We start from the raw sequence: 24830 nt of genomic DNA on the forward strand, positions 1-24830 counted from the left end.
TTCTATGCAAGTATAGCAGAATAAAGCAGAATTTCCACGAGGCTTCCCCACAGCATGCTATTTTTTTTTCTTGATACATTATATCAAAAAATTCAAAGAAAAAGTGATACTTTTTATTTAAATATTTCTATATTATATTTTAAGGAAAAGGAAAGAGCTGCTGAAACAGGCAAGTGAGAATCTACAAACCTTTAAATGAAAAGCAGACATTTAAACAAAATAACCATGTAACATTAAAAAAATTATTTTGCTATTGAAAAGGAGAAGTACAAAAACAATAACTCTGATGCCAATTTGTTTGGGTAAACTGACAACTTGTATAGTAGAACTAGTGAGGATGTTTAATGCTGGCTGCAATCCCTATTTCAATGAAACTGAAGGAAGTGTCTGAAGGAAGTGACACACAAGCTCACTGAAAGTTTCTGCCCATGTATCATGTCCAAAATTTTTTTATGTGAGTGAATCAGAGAATGCAACAGTGCAGTAGGGAACCTCAATAAACCAAAAAGAAAAAATTACCAGAAAGTAGAAGTTTAGGCAAACAAGCAAATACACCGTTAAAGCACATGTGTAAGGGATTTGCCTGCCAAAAGGTTGGAAATTTTGTTAACTAAATTCCTGACATTACTGTGCAATTAAATGAGCAGCACACTAAGAAGGTCATCATCCCCGCTCTCTCCTCACACCAGCAAGCTACAATAGAGTATCAACACCGTGCAATGGATTCGACAAGTCTTGTTGGAATGTAGTACAGGCGTCTCCACTCTAACTTTACAGGTGTGGCAAGCAGAAAACCCAGACTGAGGTATCAGGTAATGCATTTTAAACATTTTCATATACGAAATATAATTTTATTAAATATTAGTATTGTACTGAAATGCACATTTGCTAATACCATGCAGGGCAAAGCAACAAACAATACTTTAATGTTGGTCCTCACAGCTGCCTATGGTTGCCTTTATACTGCACTCACCATTCCATTTGCTCACTATCACACAGAAGCTTCAGTACTCCAACCAGACAAAACGCATTCTCTTTATAACCCTACCACCTCCAAATAATTCATATCCCTTATCTTGTACCTTCTTGTTTTCCACAAAATTGTGTGTTCTTGATGAAGTTTGTGAAAATCCTGTCTGTACGTATATTGATTGGTCTATACCGCATCTCTTTGAAGGAGTTTGTGGGTGGGAAGGAGCATTGAGCACAGGTTTTATTTTCCCGGTTTACACACAGCTCATAGACTACATTTTCCAGTAGACATTATATTGGATAAATTAGAGATAGGTGTAAATTAGAGAATTTCTCCATAAGGGTATTCCTTTATATATGGGGGGAGGGAAACACACAAGTTAAAAAAAAAGTTTACTATCAGCACACTATATAGAGGGCTGCTAAAAATGGAGCACAGGACAGTCATATAGAAGTTAGTAGAGAACCAAGAGTGTGCTGCAGGAGGCATAGAAGATACAGTTTTGGAATTGTCTGCTTTCATAGAGATTTCTGGGGGCAATGTGCAAAGCTATATTTAGGAGAGTGGACAGAGAGGTAAGTTTTTACTTTAGTCTTGGCAAGGACAGCATTTATTCTGTAGTTATTAAAGAATCACTTCATGTATCTGTGTAGTCCAGCTTTACAGTATTAAACTGAAAACCCGATAAGATCAACCAATGAAACAATCTGCCCGTTGATACACATAGAAATGTCAAATCAACAGGAGACATTGCAATTAAAAGCAGAGATATCTGTAGATATGCAATGCCCATATTCTAATATGTTCTAATGTCCTCAGGCATTACCAACAACCAAGTGTGTTTCCTCTATGGAATACACATTTGATAATCTTTGTCTAAACAAGCAACCAGATTTCACCGTGACCATATTACAAAACCCATAAACAAGAACCACTTTAAAGTCCTGGGGAAAGGTTTGAGAACCACTTTGTCAGAAGAAAACAAGACAGGAGCAGCGTAAAAAAAAATGTAATCATAAAGTCAACGTAAAGCAATCTTTAAATATAAAGGACCAAGCTTTCTTTCTTTTACTAGTGTAGTTTTAAAGTCATATACTTAGATCTCTATATAAATAACCATAGGTTATACATAGTAGTTACAATTGGCTTATGGTATTGTATCATAGCAGGTAAGCAAAAAATGTAAAATGCTTTAACAACACAAGAACAGTGGGAACTCTTGTAGTTTTTTGTACATGGAGGTAATTTGTTTGTCTTTAAGACAACACGGGAAATACTGCATGCTGACTTGGATATGTTAAAGCACCTTAAAATTGTACAAAGGAGCCTAACAATCTACCTCCATCAAATCTTTCTCACCAAGAAGTTTTTTCTGCCTAATTTAAGTCCACAATATAGACATAAAATGCCTCAGGATTGTGTCACTGTTTAGACAAAGTGTCTCTGCCTAAAGCAAAGGTTATATTATCCTGGTCTGGCCAGTCAAGATGACAGAAGATTCCACACCCATAAAAGAAGTAGATGAAGACTGATATGCTGGACCAAGGACAGATGAGTGTAAGTTAAAAAAAATATGCAATCAGGCAGATATGTTTATTTTTTTCCCCAGAAGGGATATTGCCTGTGCCTTTTGCACACCTGGTCGCAATATTGTATTTTTAGATTTGAGTTTTACCTGAACCCAGTTTATCTTGTGAATACCTCTGTATGAAGTTTAGTTGTTTGCCATTTGTTTTTCTCCTTAACTGAAGAAAACTGCTATGTGTTTAGAATTTTATTTCATAAAATGCTTTAAAAAAAAAAAAAAAATTAGCTAAAAAAATACATTAAAAAAATGACCTTGGATGTAAAGTAGTGTTAAATAGTGGCATAGAGATAATAAAATCTATATTAATTCTGACGTCATTCATAGACATCTGGATCAATGCCAGAGCCTGGGGAATTTCGACACAGTGACAGCTAAAATCCTCTCTGGGTACCTTAATGTAATCCACAGAGGACATAATTTTCTGACTATACTCCAGCTCCAACTTCACAGGGTTATCTGATGAACACTACAAAGAAATAGAAAATTTCTGTGGTGCCGATCACATGATTTACTTTTACTAGTGTAAACATTCTGTTGCAAATCAATACACATAGGTTATATGACTAAGCCGAGAACTACAGGTAGAAAAGATAAAACAGCGGCACCTGCCTACTTTGAGGATTTTATTCTTTGTGTTATACAAATTTTTGACAGCTATTTTCTGTGTATGTGTACACTTAAAGGCTTTTAACAGAAGTTGGTATTATGTGACCAATTCTAAAAAAAAAATCAATACATACAAAACCATGATACATTTCTTTAATAAAGTGCCAATGAAATGTCTAAATATTCAGTGGATGTATCAAGAAGTAACAAACTGTTAACGTTCACTTTACTTTAAAAATAAATGAGTAAAAATATTCCTGTGTTACATTATCTCCTATTGAACATGGGGAAAAAAAAAGTCCAGATAAGTTTAGAACGATAAAAGCTTGATCCATTAGTTGTGGGCTCAAAGTAAAAAGAAGAGTACATTAAATGACTTCTAGTGGTAATTTGTGGTAAAAACCACATCCTGTCAACAGCAATATGAAAGCCACATTTCCTGCAAAGTACACCATCATAACTAGTAAATTAAATGGCATCAAAATTCAACTCTTTGTTGCAGAAAATACATATGGTAACGTTTGTCTTTAAATGATCTTAAGACACAAAAATATTCTACATTTACACTTCAAAATAGTGTGTGCTTTACTGCATATGCCACTCATACTAAATGCTTATAAAACTCTGTGCGGGTTTCAGATGTGCTTGTTAACATGTTGTAGTTCATTCTATGTGCACTTTCAATATGCTTTTATATTTTTTTGAGGCTGAATTCAGGATATGTATATGAAATACACCTACGTTGCTGTGAATTTTTCAGCCTATTATTTTTTGAGCAGAAAGCAAATTACTGTGTACTGAAAAATGGCCTAAAATTTTGTGAGGTAAAACACAGGATTGCCAGTGCTGACTTTTAACAATGCTAGTTGCCTGGCTGTCTCAGCAATTCACATGCCTAAAAAAATTGAGTTACCTTGCATGAATGTATTAACTATGCTTCAACATGAATTGGTAACTCTACTCAACAAACCAATGCAACTTCAATACACCTGGATTTAGCACAGCACTATGCTATGGTGAGAAGCATCAGCACAGGTCTGACAAGCCCATACAGGTTTTATTTTCTTAAAAACAGCCACATCCTGAGTGGAATTCCTGTTTACTGCAAGCATGCTGTAGTGAAGCACCCTGTGTGAGGAGAGGGAATCTCTTTACAGAGGTTAAACACAAATCCTGCTTAGTCAGAGCTAGAGTTCCTTATTTGCAGGGAGCATAAACTTTGCTAAAGAGAGAGCTTTAGCATCTAGTAAAGGGGAATGCTAGAACTTTTCAGACAAAGTTTGCACACTTAGAGGAATGGTTCTTTTCTACAGCATACTGTATGATTACAGGCTACTCTAGTCTTTTTTTTTTTTTTTAAAGAAAAAGTGGAAAGACTTTGCCTATATTTTGTAATAATGAATCTGGATTTTATTTAGCAGGTTTAAACTGAAATGTTAATAGAGTTAACATTCTCTTTGTTTAACACTTTAGCATTTTACTGCAAATTAGGGCGATATCACCACACTTCCCCAGGGCCGACCACATAACTATTACAGTGATTTAAAACAAATTATATATCTGTCCTCACACTTGAGGTGACCCACTATTTCTGGAACCACACTCCCACAAACCACTAAACTGGGGCAATTTTTTTCACTAAAGGGACATGTGTTACCAGATTTGATTCACACCTTTGTAGCAGAACAGAATAAATAAGTGTCCTGTAGCATATTATTAAATGTGAAATGCAAACTCATGCATTATTCATTTGGTGCTAGTTTCCTTCCAATACCAAGGCTTTGCCTTCTCCAAATTTAGGAATAGGCCCCAACCACTCACACTACTTTCACAGTTATCCTGCAAAGTCACAGCAGCACCAACATCAGTGTCAGTCATTCTTGTAATCTGCAGAGGAGCAAGAAGCTCCATGGAAGTGCAGGTAAAGTGAATATTTGGGAGTGTTTTGCATAGGCACGGTCACCTTGCCTTACACATGTCTCTTGAATGCTGAACTCTAGACTGACCATTGGTTCCGGAATATAGGGAATACATCATCACTTGCAAGCAAAAGTAAACTTGCTCTTTACAACTTCCCTCCCCCTGACCTAAATTAACATTTAATCCTTTAGGTACAAAAGTAGTCCCACTGCAAGGGCAGTTTTTGTTTAAATTCCTAAAACTGCAAATTTGTTTTAAAATTGTCTCCAACAGTATTTTGTGATCTCTTTTTTTTCCCCAAGCAGCCCCTTGCCCTAAACCAAGGGTGTGAAACTTCTCATTAGATATAAACATTTTCATATGGAAACAAAGAGGTTTTGCTTCACATTCAATCTGGAACAAGCCTATAATAAAAAAGAGGCATACATTTTTTTTTTAATTTTAAGAAAAAAAATCTTATGCCTCTTTCTCTATTTGTAGCCTTGTGAGTTAAATTTTAATGGTAACCTGACGGGGCTATTGCACAGCTAAATCTTATTGAGCGGCCCGCCGCTGAAAACTCCCTCCTTATTGAAATAGGGCCGCTACTAAAACTCTCGGCATTATTTGAGTCTATAAAACAGTCCAATGCGGAGCCATGCATAGGCAGAGAGCCCGCTGGTCTATAGCAGCGAGTGATGCCAGGAATTGTAGTAGCGGCGCTATTTCAATGCAGCGGCGGGCCAGCTGCAGTTCATATTTAGGATTCCTTTAGGGGCCAAAAAAAAAAAAAACAGGGATGTTGGGGGCCAAATTTTGCCCCAGGCCAGAGTTTGCCACCCCTGCTCCAAACTGAGATGTGAGCAGAGTATTTTCTGGCATTTTAACCAAAATCTTGGTTGCAATGATAATTACATTGTTGCTAAAGTCCATTAAACCAACACTGTTTTACATTTGGCAAAACCTCTAGCATCGGGGAGCAGTAATACCCTTTATGTTTCCAATATTGACAGAATACAAGGAAGTTTTTAGCCAGATAAACTGCTGCAAGTCTGTTTAAGTTTAGTTTTGAAATTTAATATGCATATAGTTTTTCCTATCTTGGTTCCTACTTCTCACTCTACTTATGATAATTAAAACCTGTTTTCCCTGAATAGATAATAGGCTCTGCGACTAAATTATTAGATCTTTGTGCTGCCCCAAGCAATGAATGCAGATAGAGTCTGGTGGGAGGGGGTGACAGGACCCTGCACATAACTTCCTGAAAACAGGACATTATACTAATCCCTACATTAAAGAAAGGATCGGTAGGAAAGACTTAGATGATCCTGAATTCTTTTGGCTGGGAAAGGAGTTCAGCTTCATATCATTTGTGGAAAAATAAAATATTAAGCAGGACCTATTCTAATCAGAGAGGTTACAGAGATTTGAGCCCCCTGTTTACCCTGCAAAAAAAAAATGTATTATACATTTTTTTTTTTTTTTTAGGATAAGTACAGTATAAAGAATTGAGATTTCATGCAAATGTCTTAAATGTGTATAACTGTCCTAGGCATTAAACATTTTGAAAAATGTTAGTTTTTTTTCATATAAAAAAATGCATGTTTATTTGATAACACTAAAGCATAAATGCATGGTACTACTAGCTTCGATCATATCCTCAAGTCCTCTATGATCAATGTATTAGTCAATGGGGAATTCTAAACTATATCTAAAGCCAATAGTTTTTTTAAAAGAAAAAAGTTTAAATTACTGCAAGTTTCTTTGGTTTTTGTTTTTATTGCTATCTGTCTTTTCCATCTCTGTCACTCTAAAAATCTAAATTTCTACATCCCTCTTGATAAACACAAAAAAAAAACTTTACACGAATGGTTGGATGGAGCGATTCCTTCTGAAGATAGTTATCTGTCAATAATTGTTTGAAAGTGCACGAGTCGTAATGTCAGCAAAGATTTACCACTTGGAGGTTGCAGTTGGATCCTGTAGGTAGATAAGCTTGTAGGGGTAACGCAGGTTACATTATAATTACAACAACATACCTAGAGCATTACATACTGTGACTGGGATGTTCAATAATGAATGCAATAAAACATTAAGCTGACTTTGAAATATTTATTTCATGCAATACTGAAGTGAATAAAGTGCAGCATAGTTGGATTATACCACATGGGATCTTTTTACACCCCTTTTCGCTCATATTACACTTTTAGAAATATATTGAATCATAATGATAAGGGTCTGATTTTTCTATAAAGAACCACTAGTCTGGTCTGAATATTGCCCTATGAGCTCCAAAGGGACATGAGAATACTTTAGTAGGATTAAGGGAGTTGATGTTGGCTAAAGAAAGCCCAAGAGTGAAAAGATTATGGGGACAAGCCCAAGAGAGAGGTAGTTGATGAACTTTCTCTTAGCAGAGGCACAGGTGCTGCAATAGTAGAAGCTTGTGGTTCACTTGGGTCCTGCGCCCCATAGAGAAGGAAATATGAAAACTGGGCACTAAGGGAAGTGTGGCCAGGGGATATGGCAAACAATGCAGGGAACTGAGGATGGAGGAGCTTACTAGGAGCTAAAAAAAGAAAATCCTTTCTACCCTGGTATTGCTGCCACAACAGGAGGCTTTCTATCTGCTGTATGGCCAAATTTTTTTTTTGCTGAGCAGAGGTAGAGGGCAGGGGGCATGCTTAATTTGTTTCTAGGGCTTCTCAAATGACTGTGGCCAGAGTGAGAAGGACAATCTTCCTCACACCTCCAGGGGTAAGACCAACCTTTTCCGTACTATTGCTCTGTCAGATCTGGTGTGAATAAAAGTCATTTGACTTATCTGTGCATAGGAGAAGGTGCTAAAGACTAATGAAAGGAGGCAATAGGTTAGTAAGTGAAGTTGCATTGGTTGACGACAAGCACATTAGTTAATCTTCTTCTCTTGTCAGTTCTCCCAGTTTGTCCTAGTAGAAAGGGTACTTTTTTCTGAAGCCATGGCAACTGGGATATGAAGTGGGGCCCTCCGAGAATCCATAAGCCAAGCTAACCAGAAAAAATGAAAAAATGTGGTTTGGAAAGATGAAGAACCAGCAGAGACAGTAATGTGAATAGAATGAAGGAACATCCATAATAATCTCAGAAGAACTAAGGGAAGACAAAAAAATAAAACTAAAATAACATTCCTGAACGTAAACCAAAAATGTCAAATTGCCTTCAGTAAATAAGCCAAAAAAGTAATATTATACCAGCAGCAAACTGTTAGACAAAGCTTGCTAAGCAATAAAGCCATTGACAATATAATTTCAATATTATTTCACATAAATTTGAGGTAACAGCAATCCAACAAAATATTAATTTGATATTTTCAATGTCATATTTAGATCCTGTGGAAAAGTATGGTTGGTTTAGTGGTTAGCACGCAGGCCTTTGTAGTACTAGGTCCCAGGTTGGAATCTCAGCCAGCGCACTCTCTGCATGGAGTTTGTATGTTCTAACCTGTGTTTGCGTGGGTTTTTCTCCATTCCAAAAACATGGTTAGGTTAAAGGACCAAAAAAATTAAGCCTAATTTGTAGTAAAGACATATGAGAGAGGTAGGGACATTAGATTGTGAACCCCTTTGAAGAACAGCTAGTAACATGACTATGGACTTTGTACAGCATTGCATAATATTTTTTTTTTACATAAAGTAAAATGGGATCTATGATTATGGTGAAGAGCCACTTGTGAGAGGTCCACGAAGCCTACTACGGAGAGGCAGGTCATACCTTCTCACAAGTATATGATTTTCCATAATGCTTCATAAAATCAAGATCATTATTGCAGAAAGGGACAGGGGTGTTTCTTTCCGAAATAATCTCTTCTACCTGCTGGATTGCTCTGGGTATCTGTCAGAAAAGCTGAGCAGCACATGTGCATACTCTGCTATCCCTGAATGTGTCAGAAACGAAACCCCTGCGTGACCAATCAATATAGCCAAAGACAGTGTCCAGGAAGGGAAAAAAGTAGATGGCAGCTTCCTGCGAAGTAACGGTGACAGGCGAATATCGTGGGTTAAGGTCCACTTTTAGATTACCATAAGTACAGCTTTAAGTCAGTAAGAATAAATACCCCAATATAAATGTCTTATAAATATCAACCTCCATTATCAATGCAAATACCACATGCTGTATTTCACCAACTTATGTCAGTTTCAAACTTATTAACAAAACTTTTACCAGTACTCTCAAAGATTTTATTGTAGGCGAGCAGATATAATACAAGATTGCTAAACAGCCAGTTCTGCTTGAAATGAGCGGTTTCCCAATGCTGCTCCTGTCACCATCCTTCTCATGGGTGCTGGATTGAGGAAAGTAATACGCTATACTACACCATCACCTTGTAAACAAATATTACTTTCTACATCAGCAGATGGGGACGTTTATATTTATGTTATGCTCCAAAATAAAACTAGCTTCAAGCAGAACTGTAATTCTACATTCAGAAATGCTGACAGATACAGAATGAAAAAGAGACAGATGATGTCCCCTCTCTGCATTACCACACGTCTGTCTGCCTATTCTCTACCTCAGCGTGCAATGTTAGATTGTGCCGCCGTGCTCCTCGAGAGTTACGTCATCCCAGCCTGGCCCAACAAAATGGCCAAAGCTACAACACCCAGGAGATCGCAAAGCATAGACAGTCGAGTTTAAATAAAAACATTGTGATCAGGCAGGTAAACCTAATTTATAAAAGGAAATCACCTGTCCCTTCTGCAATAAAGAACCAGCCCGGTTGCAAATTTTTGTTTAGTTCTGCTTTCAGTGTTGTGTTAACCGTAAAGGCAGAAAGCCGGATAATATAATTATGTAAAGTGGATGAAAAACTCCAATTTAAAAAAAACTGTGTCCTTTGTTAGTAAAATAGTTATTTCAAATTTAAAGAAAAAAAACACATCTTCCAAACCTATGTAGGCTTCCAAACTAAACATTTTCATGAGAGATCTGACCCAAGATGCCTGGAGCCTTTAGATATCACAAAACTATCTTTTCTGCACTAAATGGAAAGAGCTAGCGGGGAATATAAACTTAGAGCTGGTCTGGTCATATGCTTTATCACAGAGAAGAATTCCAACCACATCACAGACCCAGCTCAGTGTTCATTCAGTGTGCATGAGAAGGAGTTGTATGAAGTTATTCTGGAATGGCTGAAGCTGCAGGCCAGCTACGGTCAGAAGTTTCTGCTGCAGGAGATAGTCCTATTCTTGAATTTGCAGCTTACAGCTTTGTAAACTCCCCAAAAAGCTTATAGCTACAAATATAAATTGCCTCTAAATTTTCCAGCATACTAGTCCTTACATATACTGGCTGCATTATTGTTTAGGGCTTTTCCCCCCCAGGTTTTGTTTTCCAACCCAATTTATTTCTGTATTGCATTTAGCAGCATACTAGGACAGGATTGTTTTTGGAAATACAGAACATCTCCCTCTTCTTCATAATATGAGGGGGGGGGGGGGCATTTTGTATTCCCCAGAGATAGCTGGTAGGTGATACCACTTAGCACAGGAAGTTATCAGCTGACGGATTTTATTCAGTAACATCAGGTATTTTTTTTACTCATTGCACAAATATAACAATACTTTCAATTGTATATATATTAAAACCAAGCATGAGCTAAAAAGGACGGTTCATTATTAATACACTTTCAATTCTGCACATTTAAATAAATAAATATTTATCAGATTCGATCAGCAAAATTCACATCTTGCTGTGCAGTAGAAAAACCTATCAATTTACCTAATTTATATCCAAGCAGGTCCTTAATTAATTATACATGCTGCTGAAATCCAAAGAGCATTACAATGAGATGACAACTTCACTTTTCACAAAGACCTCCAAAATCTATCATTGTAAAGATCCAATAAGACAAGAATGTAGAAAACTCACCGAGGTTCTAACAGGCATTGTAAAGATAATAAATCTATAAAATAAGACATTCTCAAGGACAAACACCCAAGGGCTGTCCCTGAAAAGCTAGCAGTTACATATTTTCCTGCTGTTCCCTAATGCCAGACAAAGTTTAAGATTTTGATGCTATGGCCATGGAAATATTCTTGTTTTTCCATGGTGACCAACCACAAGTTCAGTACTTTTCAGTATTCCTCAAAGACCAAATTTTTGTTAACTGTAGCTAATATTTGATGCAAACCCCCCTTCATTCCTTCTATGTATCAAAAGCCTAATCCTTTATAATCCTATTGCATGGTAATTCATACATCTGGCCGAGTTGTCCTGGGTTCTGCTAAGAAAACTGCCAGCTGTGAACGATTTCCAAAAAAACAGCCCACGATGACGCCACAATCACCGAACCCTTACCTGTTCATTGTGCGACTTCTGAGAGGTGCACGGCCTCCCTATGGAACGTCTCCAGGCTGGGTTATGCTAACTATAGGCACATCAGCAGAAAAATCTCTGTATCCACAGCCTTTCCATAGGAATAAACCAAGAAAACTTGAAAAGGCCAGGAAGCCTTCCATGGAGAGGCTGCACAACTCTCATCAAGTACATAGTGAACTTCGTGGGTACTTAGCAACTTTTAAAGAATGACTATACAAAAAGTATGCTTATCATTTATTAAAAAAAAAAAAAAACTACCTGTAATATAATTAAAAAAAAAGTAAAATATTAGCTGTTACAACTCCCCCCTGGGCCTTGTCCACATGTCAGATGTGAGTTCTTAAGCAGCGTACACACGGCAAATTTTTCTCGCCCGATAATCGGCATCGGCCAATTATCGGGCGAAAATCTGCCGTGTGTACAGTCAGTCGTCGTCCATCGTCCGACGACCGTCCTGGCGGATCCATGGACGATGGACGACGACCGATCCTAATGAAAGGGAAGGGGAGAGCGCGCAGCAGGGTGCCGCTCCGTCGCTCTCCCCCTCCCCTCTCCATAGAGCATGAACGGTGCTGTATGTACAGCATCGTTCATGCATCGTGCAGTCTTTTCTCGTTGGAAAGGATCGTGAAAGATCCTTTCCAACGAGAAAAATTGCAGGTGTGTATGCAGCTTTAGAAATCAATGGCAATGCTTGTCTTGGGTAAACATCTGACATGTGTACCAAGTCTAAGATAGCCCTAAACCACCAATATTGAACTTCATATTTTACTTTTCCTGCTGGCAGATCAAACAGACCATTCACATCTTGGGTAGGGGTGCACACACGTTTTTGGCTTGTGAGCTACCTTTAAAATGACCAGGTCAAAATGATCTACCAGCAATAAAAACTTGGACTTAACTCCTGTGCGCGGTAGAGTTTATTTTGAAAGGCAGGGTTCTGCGATCTAGATTGCGATCCACCTGTTGGGCAGCCCTGACCTTGGGTGAAAATCTGATATGTACAGCAGTCCCCCAACATTATCCAACAGTCCATTGTGGCGTATTGATGAGCGACCAATCAGGAAAGACAGTGGTGCTTTGCTAAGGTGAGCACAGTGGGGTGCCGCTTGCTCATCTTCTCCTTCCATAGATAAGAATGGTGATGTGAGTAGGGAGCGCATTCACAAAACATTGTTTCCAGTGCTAGTACTGAGACAAGCACATGTAACCAAAAGGCTGGGTCCACCCGGACGTTTTTAAAAAAGCATGTAAACGTTCCTACTGCGTTTATTTGCTTGCCTTTAAAACGTTGAAAATCGTCTATGCCGCCTTTTCCTGCGTTTACATTTTAAGTGCTTATAAACGTGGGAAATGCCCTATTGAAATCAATTGAAGCATTTACCCTCGTTTTTGGGCATTTTTTAGCATTAACCGCACGTTTTAATTTTTTAAACGTTGCAAGCAACATCCTGGCATAGATTAGCCCATTGGAATTTCAAACATGGGATTTTAAAGCATCAGGTTAAACGCTGGGGAAACCGTCCGGTGTAGACTAAAGCTACGTACACACGTCAAATTTTTACGTCAAGAATCTAGCGTGCACAGCCTGTGTTGTTCCATCGTCCGTGGATCCATCCTAGCGGATCCACAGACAATGAACGATCCTAATGCAAGATCTCCATAGAGCAGAACGGTGCTGTATGTACAGCACTGGTTCATGCGTAGTGTGGTTCTTATCGTTGGAAAAGATCATAAAAGATCCTTTCCAATGACAAGAATTGCAAGTGTGTATGCGGCTTAAGTGTAAGAAGTGAAAAAGTACCAGATCTAAATGACAAATAACAAGTAATAAGGACAATGTTATACAAGGGACTGTGTAATACGATGTGCTTGAGGATTGAATATGATACAAATCTTTAAAACAGTAAGCACACAGGTAGGTATACTGCTCCAGCTGTATTACTATTAGAGAATTTTCTCATCTAGCAGTGTAAATAATACTGTCCCATGTTGGATGAATCTTAACGTTTTACTTTTTAGATCTAAATATAAAAAGTATTTTTTTTGCCTTTCGGGCACATTATAATACCAGGCCATAGGACATTGTATCTGGAATACATGCAATTCCATGATGACCCTTTCCTAATAAAGGGGGGTGACAATCCAATGTACAGCGCTGCGTAATAAGTTGACGCTATATAAATCCTGTTTAATAATAATAATGTGCAGCACACATACCAGCCTAAAGTGTTGTCATGAACAAAACAATGAGGCAGGTTTTCCCTGATCACTGGCTTAAGGGCTGTCAGTCCACACCCTGCCCTCTCTCCTTCAGTCTCCTAAACTGGTGAAACCTTTTTTCTGGGAGGGGGTGGTGAGGAATCCCAGTGGACACTGAGGACAATCAGAGACCATGCACAATCTGTGTGATCTGTGACAACTGAAGATCCACAAGAAGAAATGTTTCCTGTGGTGTCAGAAAAGAAGTAAGGAGACAGCTGTTGGCACTAGAAGCAAATAAATCATGGTGTTAGGGTTACTATATTATACAGCTGGGATGAGAGGCAGCAGAGGGCAGAGGGGTCTCTGTGCCTGAAAAGCTTGCAATCGCTGCCAGTAAGCAGAACGTACGTGGACAGACTTGTCCCAAACAGAATGTGAGAAGAGTCCGAACGCCCTGGGGCAGATCACACACACCAACCTACCGATTACAGATCTCCCTGCACTGATTACACAGCTTGTTAGGATATAATACAGATAAGCTCACTTTATATCACTGCACAGATCATTTCATTACCTAACAGGAAGAGATCTTTATATATCAAACCATCGCTTTGTTTATCTTTTATAAAACACTTATTTACTCCTTGCTGCTGATTTCCTGTATTCTAGACCCTGCAGGAAGTCTGCACGGGGGGATGTCTGATGGTGACAACTGCAGGACAAGTCTGTGCAAAGTGTGCTGAGATTTCAGCTTATAGTGAGCCGGGGTGGATACACAAACAGCAATTGGGACAAAGTGTTGTCACCTTATTACAGGAAAGCCAGATAATGACCTTCATGGCAGGATCTCCAGGTAAAAGTTTAGTGATTGCTGCAGAGTGACATACCTTTTACATAATAGGAATGCAGTGTTTGGATCTATAGGGGAGCCCTCATCCTGCAGAGACATGACCATATTTTCTGGCATGCAGGGAGGTGGCAGCTCTGGGTGTGTGGAGAGTGGTGTGACAGCTGCAAAGCCTAGGCAACCCCTGGGGTGAGGAAGCAGCCTCCGGGGCAGGCCAGCACCGGGGGGGGGATAGGGCATGGGAAGGCAGGCCAGCCCTGGATAGTACATGGGAGGACAACTCAGGCTGCAGGGAAGGGAGGGTGTGCCCGGGGAGAAGTCAGATAAACAGGCCGGGAGTGCAGTGTGTGCCCTGTGGCACAGGGGGTACTCACTGGTTGGTAGGGGGCGCACTGAGCGGAATCTCCACCTCCTCCTCTTCATACTCCGGTCCGTCCAGGGAATCCGCTTCTTCCACCGGGCCCAGCACCAGGCCATCGAAGGCTAAAGGCAGCGGCGGCAGCGGAGGGAAGGTATCCGGGCCCTGATGTGATAGCAGCGGCGCGCTGGTGGCCAGAAGCGCCGTCTCTCCGCCTCCTGTCAGCAGCCCGAGAGAGCCGGGAGCCGCCGACATCCCCAAACTCCACACACACACACAGTCCAGCGGCTGAAAGAAGCGGGTGTGTGCCGCCGTCTGCTTCCGTGTCACTGCCCGAACACACAGCTGTCCGACCGGCTCCTCTCCCCGGTGTGGTGGCTGGGGGGGTCTTCCTCACACACCGAACTGGCTATGGGGAGGGGGCGGGGACCGCACGCGCCAGACACCAGCCCCTCACGCGACGTTCTTTCTCGAGGCCCCGCGCGTCAGGCTCGAGCACGCACCGCAGACCAGCCCGAGCGGCGGACCGTACACAGTTGTGTAGCAGTTTTTTTTTTTTTTTCAATAGCTTTATTGAAACGAAAACAGGAGTGTTTACCATCACCATGGAGTGTCCCATGCTACATATAGTTTAACAGTTTTCCAAAAAAACAAAACAAAAGGAAAGTTCAATTAGCAGTCAGGAACATTTAAATATAAAGTGTATTTTTTAAAGTATTTCAGAATGTGGAAGAGTTAGACCCTAAAGTGCTAAATAAAAAAAAAAAAAAAATAGAAAGCATGGTACAATTTTCAAAATTTTAAAAAATTCAAAGCATGCTGACAAAAGACACGGCCTGCTACTTCTATGATACCAAACGCCATATAGATTGTCAGAAAGTGGAGGCCATCACAGGCCACAATAGGGATCAATGGTGTAGTGCTGTGTAATATGTTGGTGCTATACAAATCCTGTTTAATATTAATAATAATAATAAATGGTGTCAGTTTCAATGTCCCCAATTACCATTTATGCTGTGATTGCAAGTTTTCAAAAGCAGTAATGTAATTCTATATCTAGGAAAACTGAGGATCATTTGCTTCTATATTCCAATTTAGGTCCAAACACTGATTACCACATATAAATGTATCAATCTGACATCTGATCACCACTTCTTTATAAACCACCCCTAATAAACATGAAATTATTAGTAATACCACACACTGGCCTCTCATATTGCCATATATAGGGTAACCACAATGGGCCTGATTATATAAAGCTAGCAAGGATACACTTTCACCAGTGAAGCTGGGTGATCCAGCAAACCTGAAAAGAATTTCTTAAAAGTCATTTGCTTAATGTTAGCAAATGTTTTCAATCCTGGACTCCAAGACTGGAGAGATACACTTTCATCAGTAAACCAGGATTATCCAGCAAACCTGGAATTAATTGATTAAATTAGCAAATATTTTCAATCCTGGACCAGATCCATTCCAGGTTTGCAGGATCACCCAGCTTCACTGATGAAAGTGTATTATCTCCAGCCTCAGAGAGCTTTAATAAATCAGGCCCACTGATTATATATAATACATACAGGAGTAATATGAAAGAGAATTGATTTACTAGAAAGACATGATTCAGCCATTACTAGTTAAAATATAGAAGATATGATCCTTTCCATTTCACCACTACAAATCCCAACTCTGGTGAGTTGTTCCTGGGTGATCCTTGTTTCTCCATTCTTCAGATCCATATATTTTTTCCTCTTGTGTTAAATCCTGCAAAGACAATTATTTTTGAGTTTTGCTGTGTGGTGATGGAAACCTTTTGTATTCAACATCTGGGTAAGGTTACCCCGCCAGTGACACTGACAGTTATAGGAGGTATCATCGGGGTAAATGAGTGCCAGTGTCCTGATCGTATTGCCCACATTTATATTTAGTCTTCTGTATGACTGTTATGTATGACCGCTCCTTCATTATCTGTAACATGGGATAAATCAGGAATTAAAATTTACTCAGAGCTGCTTAGGGCAGAGGACTTAAATAAAGTGCAGCTAAAGTGAAAATTGTGTGAAAAATGGCAAAGTTTGATAAAGTTGGGGCAAGCTGAATCCACCATTCCAGGGCCTGCAATAAACAAAAACATTCCCACATCCCTTCCACGCTGCCTCTGTGAAAATTGTAATATAATTTCCAGGCAGATCTTACAGCGCTTTCCTCTAACCCAGGCATGGGCAAACTACAGCCTGCAGGCCATATACGACCCGTTGGGGTTTTTAACCCGGCCCCTCAAATATTTGCACAAAACTAGCAAAAAAGGGGGACCAACAACACTGTTCACATGGAATGTAATTTGAATGTAAGTTTTCTTTTACTTTTAGGTAATGGCTTTTTCATGTAATTCATATCAGTTCATACAAACACTCTCCATCTATGTGATACTGGCCCAGCCTTCTTTAAAATTCATTGTGGCCACTGAGCCAAAAAACTTGCCCACCCCTGCTCTTACCCAACCCCCGGCAATCATTTTTGTCACCTTGGTAAGCAAGATTTACTCACCTAAATCCATTATCCAGGTTCCTTTGCTAGCTTTATTTCTGGGTGTAGCCCACAAATCCAGCACTACAGATGTGTCCGAGCCAGTTTGACTGCAACAGTCCTCTATGCTGATATCACTTCTGAAGACCTTGCCAATGGGCAGTCTATAGGAAATGCCATGCAGGCAGTGATATGGATAAATAGGCAATGGGGCTGATTTATTAAAGTTCTCCAAGACTGGAGAAGATAGACTAACTTGGATGAACCTGGGTGATCCAGCAAACCTGGAATGGAACTAGTCCAGGATTGAAAACATTTGCCAATTGATAGCAAATGATTTTAAGAAATCCATTGCATGTTTGCTGGATTACCCAGGTTTTTCCTTGGTAGTTTATCTTCTCCAGTCTCGGAGAGCTTTAGCAAATCAGACCTAGTGTGTCTTCAGGAATTGCTGTGTCCCTGTCTTACAGCTCAGTATTTTGTATTAGAAAGAAGAAGGTGACACGCTGTAACTATCATTTTTGACACTTTTTAGCCTCTTTTTTTCATTAGAAATGGCGGGCGGTCAGCATGACTTTACTTCTGCTTTAGCAAAAGAGGAAGCTATTTGTAAGAGTTCTGTTAAGTTCCAATAACATTATTTTATATTTTTGATAGATTCATGTTTTTGGATTTCCTATTGGCTCAAAATCTAAAAAATGTTTTTGAACCGGTATTAATAAACCAATGGGAGAAACATATTAATATTATCTTTTTTCATCTATTTTAAATGAATTTGTAAAGTAATATTTATATTGCTGAAAAATGATGGATACATGATACCATTTGGCCTGATTTATTAAAGCTCTCCAAGGCTGGAGAGGATACACTTTTATCAGTGAAGCTGAATGATCCAGCAAACCTGGAATGGATTTGTTAGCAAATGTTTTCAACTCAGGACCAGATCCATTCCAGGTTTGCTGGATCATCCAGCTTCCTTGATAAAAGTGTTTCTTCTCCAGCCTTGGACAGTTTAATAAATCAGGCTCATTGTGTCCATACAAAAATACAAAGTAAACTCAACTTCATTTTCACCTTTAATGTACACTGATTTACCAACCACACACATGATCATGATATATTTATATCTTCTTCCTTTTTAGTGTATCCAAAATGTTACAGAGCAAAACGACAAAATGGGGGGTGATATTCATCTTAGGTACCAACTTCATTTTATAAACAGGAATAAAAAATATTCTGGTTTTATCAGGGGTTTATTCTTGTTCTTCTAAGCAGGATACGGTCATTCTGAATATTAAACATTATAAGATCCTGCAATTTCATGATTACTTGCTTGTTAGTAATGGTGAGATCATCACTTCTTATTTAGCAATGGTCCCTCTGAGAAAACAAGCTAAGTGCCAGATGCCATTATCTTAGGTAGCATTTAAGCAGTAACAGTAATCATTAAAATAAGTGTCTGCTATTGACGTATCATTAAAACTGAGCATTATTATTTCAAATAAACCCAGGCATAATTTCTGCTGCTTGCTATTGTAGTAATGATAAACAAATATAGTCATGCAGGTTGAGTTAAGGTGGAACTAAACCCATTGTGCTAGCATCCTATTTATGATGGCTGAATTACTGACAACATATAAAGTACTTGAAGGAGACCCCCTGTCATTACGGGTTGCTGACAACCTTTATATAAAAAATACATGCAGTTTTACAGCCCCGGGCAGAACATGCTTAGTACTGCACTCTGGAATACCCATCATCCTTCCTATGATCCGATGGTTGTTGCTTCAATAGCAACTAGTATGCAACTCTATTCCCGGCTAGACGCTTTTTGATGTACAGGTTATTGCAGCAGTCATCACAAGGGAAGGCATATGCCTAAAAGTAAAGTTGCAGCACAGGATAGATTGTAGGAAAGGAGTCTGAGAAAGGGACATATCTGGATCTTGGGCTTGTGAGTGAATTTAAGCACCAGAGGGCAGCTGGATTTTATAAAAATTTAACACCTACTAGATTGTAAGCTCTTCAGGGCAGGGTTCTCTCCTCCTGTGTCACTGTCTGTATTAGTCTGTCATTTGCAATCCCTATTTAATGTACAGCACTGCGTAATATGTTGGCGCTATATAAATCCTGTTTATTAATAATAATAATAATAATAATAATAATAATTATAATAAACAAAATAAAAATACATTTGGAGATCGCAAAAAAAGATGGCAGCACAGGGCTTGAAATGAGGCAGTTGAATGGCGAAATGAAGATAACATGTAAGTATGTTTGAGTTGCTTATAGGTATACAGGTAAGGACTGAACTAGTTAAAATGAAAGATAACAATACCGGCTCTCTGATATATACCACAGTGTAATTGGACACCAGGGCCTACATTTTACAACCATTCATAAAATGCAGGATGGGGTGTGGAGCCTGTTGTATTACATGTTTTGCCTAACACAACAGAATAGCTTTGTGAATGGAGGAGACCCGACAATGGTGGGTTTGAATAGCATTTCATACATTTTACCAAAAAAACAAAAAACAAAACTCTAAGTTTAACATTTTGATGAAACATTTACTCAAAACTGTAACTGAAACTCGGGAGGCCTAAAAACGTCCCAACAATTCTTCAACTAAGTTGGATTTGTAACCTATTGTCCCCAATATGAGTACTGCTAAATAGGACTCCTAGATGACATACAGTTGCATGATGACATTTATTGCAACACTTCCAATCCCCACATTCACCAGCCAGTTTTAGTGTGTGAGGGTCCACAAAATTGTAGCAATTTTATCTGTGGTTGCCAACACCTGTGCTATCTGGTGAAAGTACTGATTACCTATTTGGCAAAGCTAACATCTATACAAAGAGTAGCTGAATCTAAAGCCTGGTGGTGTCACTGGCTTGTCACACTGCAGTCTCATTAACAGCAAATAACAAGGAACACATCTATAGTAAGCAATACCCAAAAAGGAAGAATGCTAGGACTGACAACAAGATAAAGGGTCACCAGCTTTTTTCAGGAAGTAAGTGGCAGTTGCAGTTCCTTACAGTGATAAATATAACATATAAATGTGCAGAACAGAATTCACTTTTAGTTTATAGAATCTAAATGCAGACGAGGGTGTGGTATGTACTTATTAACCTGTGATTATATGTCAGGGCACAGACTATTGTGTAAGATTCAAGCTTGGGCAAAAACATATTAACTACCTTTATATATCAAATAAAAGGTCAAAAAAGTCATTTGTGCAGATCTGTTTGAATGTGACCACAGCAGTATTTACTATCATTTTGGTTTTTCTAAGAATATTTTGTACACAGTGATAGGATCTACACCACAACCATTGATACCTTTCCCATAACTCCCCACTGTTCTGTTCCTCGGTCAGAGCCAAACCCTGCATAACCTCCATGTCAGATAAAATTAAAGTTCATTTTAAAAGTACTACCGGTAGTATCTTTATACTTACATATAATAAAAAAGAACAATAGTGCACATTTATAAAACACAGTGCTTTGTAAATGTGTTTATTACATTGCTGCCTTTGGAATGTAAGAGTAGTAAAAAATAAAAATACAAATCTAAAAAAGGTGCTTTCCTGTTAAAAAAAAAGAATGAATAAATATATAAATAAATATATATTTTTTTAAATATATATATATTTGTGTGTGTGTGTGTGTGTGTGTGTGCTTGTTGCTTATAGCACCACTCATATTTTTTAGTTTTATCAGTAAATCAACCCACAGGAAGTACCTCCAGACCCCATATATTTCTAATTGTTCATATGCTTGCACAGCAGTGGTATTTGCCATTTTCTGACATAGGTTTTTGTCAGTGTTTTATATATAGTTTAAGTTCCAGATCTCAATGCAGAAACATGTATGGTGGTCATTTTGGACAACTTTGGACCGTGCTTTGCCATCTACTTGGATAACAAGGCTACAGGAGAAATGGAAACATAGGGTGCTTTGGTTCATCTCCCCCAACACAGAAAACACAGCCCAGAGGGCTCCACTGACCCTAATTTGTATTTTTAAATAGCAAGTGTTATAAACCTTTTATTAGAGAGGTATGGAGCTGCCATTGGTGACCTTTTGAAAATAATAATTGCTTGACTTTTTTGCTGATCTAATATTTATCTCTTTTTTAGTAACAGAAATACAAGGGTACTTTAAAAAGTTTCTGGAACTTTTTACCTGTATTTATTAAGAATTTCACAAAGAAACACTTTTCTACTCAGTCACCTTCCTTTGTGAATCATTATTCCCAGCGTCGTACCAACTTTGTAATGCCATCAGCAAAAATTGTAACCACTGATGCACAGCTGCTTTCACATCATCACATGAAGATCTTCTTTCCCTAAAACCTAAGTGGTCCAAAAAGGTGGAAATCAGATAGCGCTAAATGGGTGTTCTATAACCTCCCACTTTACATGTCCGAGTGTTTCCAATGTATGAAACTTTATCCCCATACTGAGCACACATGCAGAAATGAATTTGTACTCTCCGGGCACTTTCGGCCCACAAAAAGACAGAACACTGCATTCTGCAGCCATCTTCACCACAATGTGACAACTCTTATACAAAGCTGCGGGGTCAGTTGGTTTGCCATACAGACTAGTCACATGACAATCTCAAACTCATTACTACTCCTCCCACCTCTACCATTACCAACAAAAATATAAAAGTGCGGAAAACTTTTGAAGACCCCTCGTACATAGATCAGAAAAGTCAGAGAAAAGTCAGACATCTTTATATCCATAGCAGTTTCAAGTCAGTAACGAAACGGAGGGCCGGTAAAATACCCAGGCAACTTGCATGTTCAGAAATGGGTTACAAATGGAAGTCTTCATGCTTTATATATATGTTATTGTTTAGTTTTTTCTGGGTGGTAATTCACATATTTAAACCCCTGCTTGGAATTGTTAGTGAGAATGTTTTATGTAGGACAGCAGTAATGTACAGATGGTGTGCTGCTTGCTGCAAAATGAGTATACAGGTAAATAAAGTCTATGTATCATAAGATCAGTTTAAATATATTAGAATGTGTGAGAATACAGCTTTTGTGGACATTCTGGTCACTTCATTAAATATCATATCTAAAAAAAGAACACAGACAACAGCTTTGTCACTCTGTAAAGCCTAATTTATTTTTGTTGTCATCTGAAAGCAACCAAGTCTATAAAGAGTTCTTGTGTGGGCGATAATTAAAAGCTGCTTAGTGTCATATGATATAGAAACAAAATAGGTTTAAAAACTGCTACTGAAGAGAAAGCAATATCTGTCCTGGATATTTTAGGCTGCATACACACGTGCAATTATAGTCGTTGGAAAGAATCTTTCACAATCCTTTCCAACCACTAAGCACTGCACAATGCATGAACGAGCTCTGTACATACAGCACTATTCTGCTCTATAGAGAGGGGAGGGGGAGAACGACGGAGCGGCACCCTGCTGGGCACTCTCCCCCCTCCCTTGCATTGAGATCGTTCGTTGTCCATTGTCTGTGGATCCGCCAAGACGGTTGTTCAGACGATGGACGACGGATGCTGTACACACGCCAGATTCTCTCCAAAATCGGCCCTGAGCGTGTGTACATTGCTTAAGGGTTTGTGTTGGTGGTCTTTTGTTTGTGCAAATGGCATCAATTGGACATCAGTGTGAGACATCAACTATATATTTTGGAATGCATTGATAGGTGTACTTGACCTGTGGTTGACCTTCTTCAGTCTTTTATGAGAATTCAGACTCCGCTTGAAGCACACAAATTTCCTTCTACTCCACTGTGACAATTTTACACCCACAATAGGATATCCACTTGGAAATATGTTGTATGTCATAAATCCACACTCCATGGGTCTAATTTATCAAAGCTGTCCAAGACTGGAGAAGATAGACTATCATGGGTGAACCTAGGAGATCTAGCAAGCCTGGAATTGATTACTTAACAATCATTTACCATTTGTTGTCAATTGTTTACAATCCTGGATCAGGTCCATTCCATTTTAGCTGGATCACCTAGGTCCACCTATGATAGTCAATCTTTGATAAATTGTGCCCATGTGTATGCCAAACCTGTCCCTCTGGATTGTTACATGGTGTAATAGAAATAACTACTCCTTATATTGCCAGCTATTTCAACCTACCATTCTATTTCTGAAAGGACTGGGCTTGTGTGTAACTTTTTTTTAGGCATCATCAAAATTACAGGTTGCTAGAAACTGACCTTTAAACAGTCCCCCAGCAATAAAGAAATAAAAAAATCACCTGGGTTGTCCCTGATTACAGATTGTTCTTGTGCAATTATTACTGACTTAGCTTGCTCCTGAGTTTGGCTTGTGCCTGGGATTCCATCAGGGCTTGGTGATTTTCTGCACAAGATTGCATTGTTGCAATTACATCTGATTCAGTGATATTAGCAGAGTGATCACTTAGTGTTATTAATATTCTGAATAATATTAATATTAATATTAAACAGGATTTATATAGCGCCAACACATTACGCACCACTGTACATTAAATATCCACTGACTGTTCACTACGGAATAATTTATAAAGGAACTTTACCTGGTAATTTCTCTTCAATGGATCAGCATGGACAGAGGGAGATTTGAGTATAAACCTTCCCCTTTGCATCACATTATTTAATAAGCAAATTCATTTCAGCAACATTGTCCCTGTAATTATAAGTTCTTTGATGTTTAATTATCAGTTTTAGTAGGTTTGAATGTTTTACAAGTGTCGTACCCTCTTACCGCACTCTTATGAATTCACAGTTACAACAGAGCGTTGACATTTTTTGTAATGTAAATTATGTATGTACACAAAAACAAAACCCCAAGCATTCGTGCATCTTTAAATGGTAACAATCTTCCGGTTGACATGTAGTGCCCTGTGTCCTCTTAGAACTGCTAACACAGAGTGGACTGTCTGTTTATATAGAATATAAGAATGGAGATTTTTCAGTCAGATGGTATGTATCTCACAGGGGAGAGGAAGTAAATAATTCAAAGACCTTCCCAATCTGGCAAGAATTCTATTGCTTCAGTAAAAGTAACCCCTGAGCGTTATGAATTCATTTACAAGTACTTACTTTGCATTGTACTCATTAAAACAAAAGGTACAGTAACTGGCTTGTGAAACATCAGGAATAAATGATGGACCAAGGCAAGAGAAAGTCCCAATGTGAACTGCTTAACTGGGTCACTGTATTCCATATTCAAGTGTGCTTGTAATCACAATGCCTGGTATGTAAAAATGAAATATGATATAACTGTATGAAAATATAGCACAACAAAATTGTGTTCATCTCTTTAACTGCTTAGATGGGAATTTCAAGGTTCTGCAGGACAAGGTTTAGTTTATATATTGCGATATTTATATAATGTTTGGTTGTATGAAAATACATTTCATAAAGCAAAAGATTATAACATAGTATTTTAGAACTAGCCACAAATACTTTATTAATGTTCAGCAGA

At 38.6% G+C, this 24830-nt stretch overlaps 1 protein-coding gene across 1 annotated transcript in view; it reads right to left on the minus strand.

Annotated features, from left to right (window-relative positions):
* RASA1 (RAS p21 protein activator 1) overlaps positions 1–15337 on the minus strand; it is a gene marked incomplete in the record, with an annotated part of 47192 nt that extends 31855 nt beyond the window's left edge. Inside the window, 1 exon segment of the mRNA XM_072416181.1 lies at positions 14850–15337. Coding sequence (XP_072272282.1) covers positions 14850–15088 — 239 coding nt within the window.
* Positions 15338–24830: the final 9493 nt, after the last annotated feature.

The sequence above is a fragment of the Pyxicephalus adspersus genome, chromosome 6 (assembly GCF_032062135.1).
Source record: "Pyxicephalus adspersus chromosome 6, UCB_Pads_2.0, whole genome shotgun sequence".
Classification (NCBI taxonomy): Eukaryota; Metazoa; Chordata; class Amphibia; order Anura; family Pyxicephalidae; genus Pyxicephalus; species Pyxicephalus adspersus.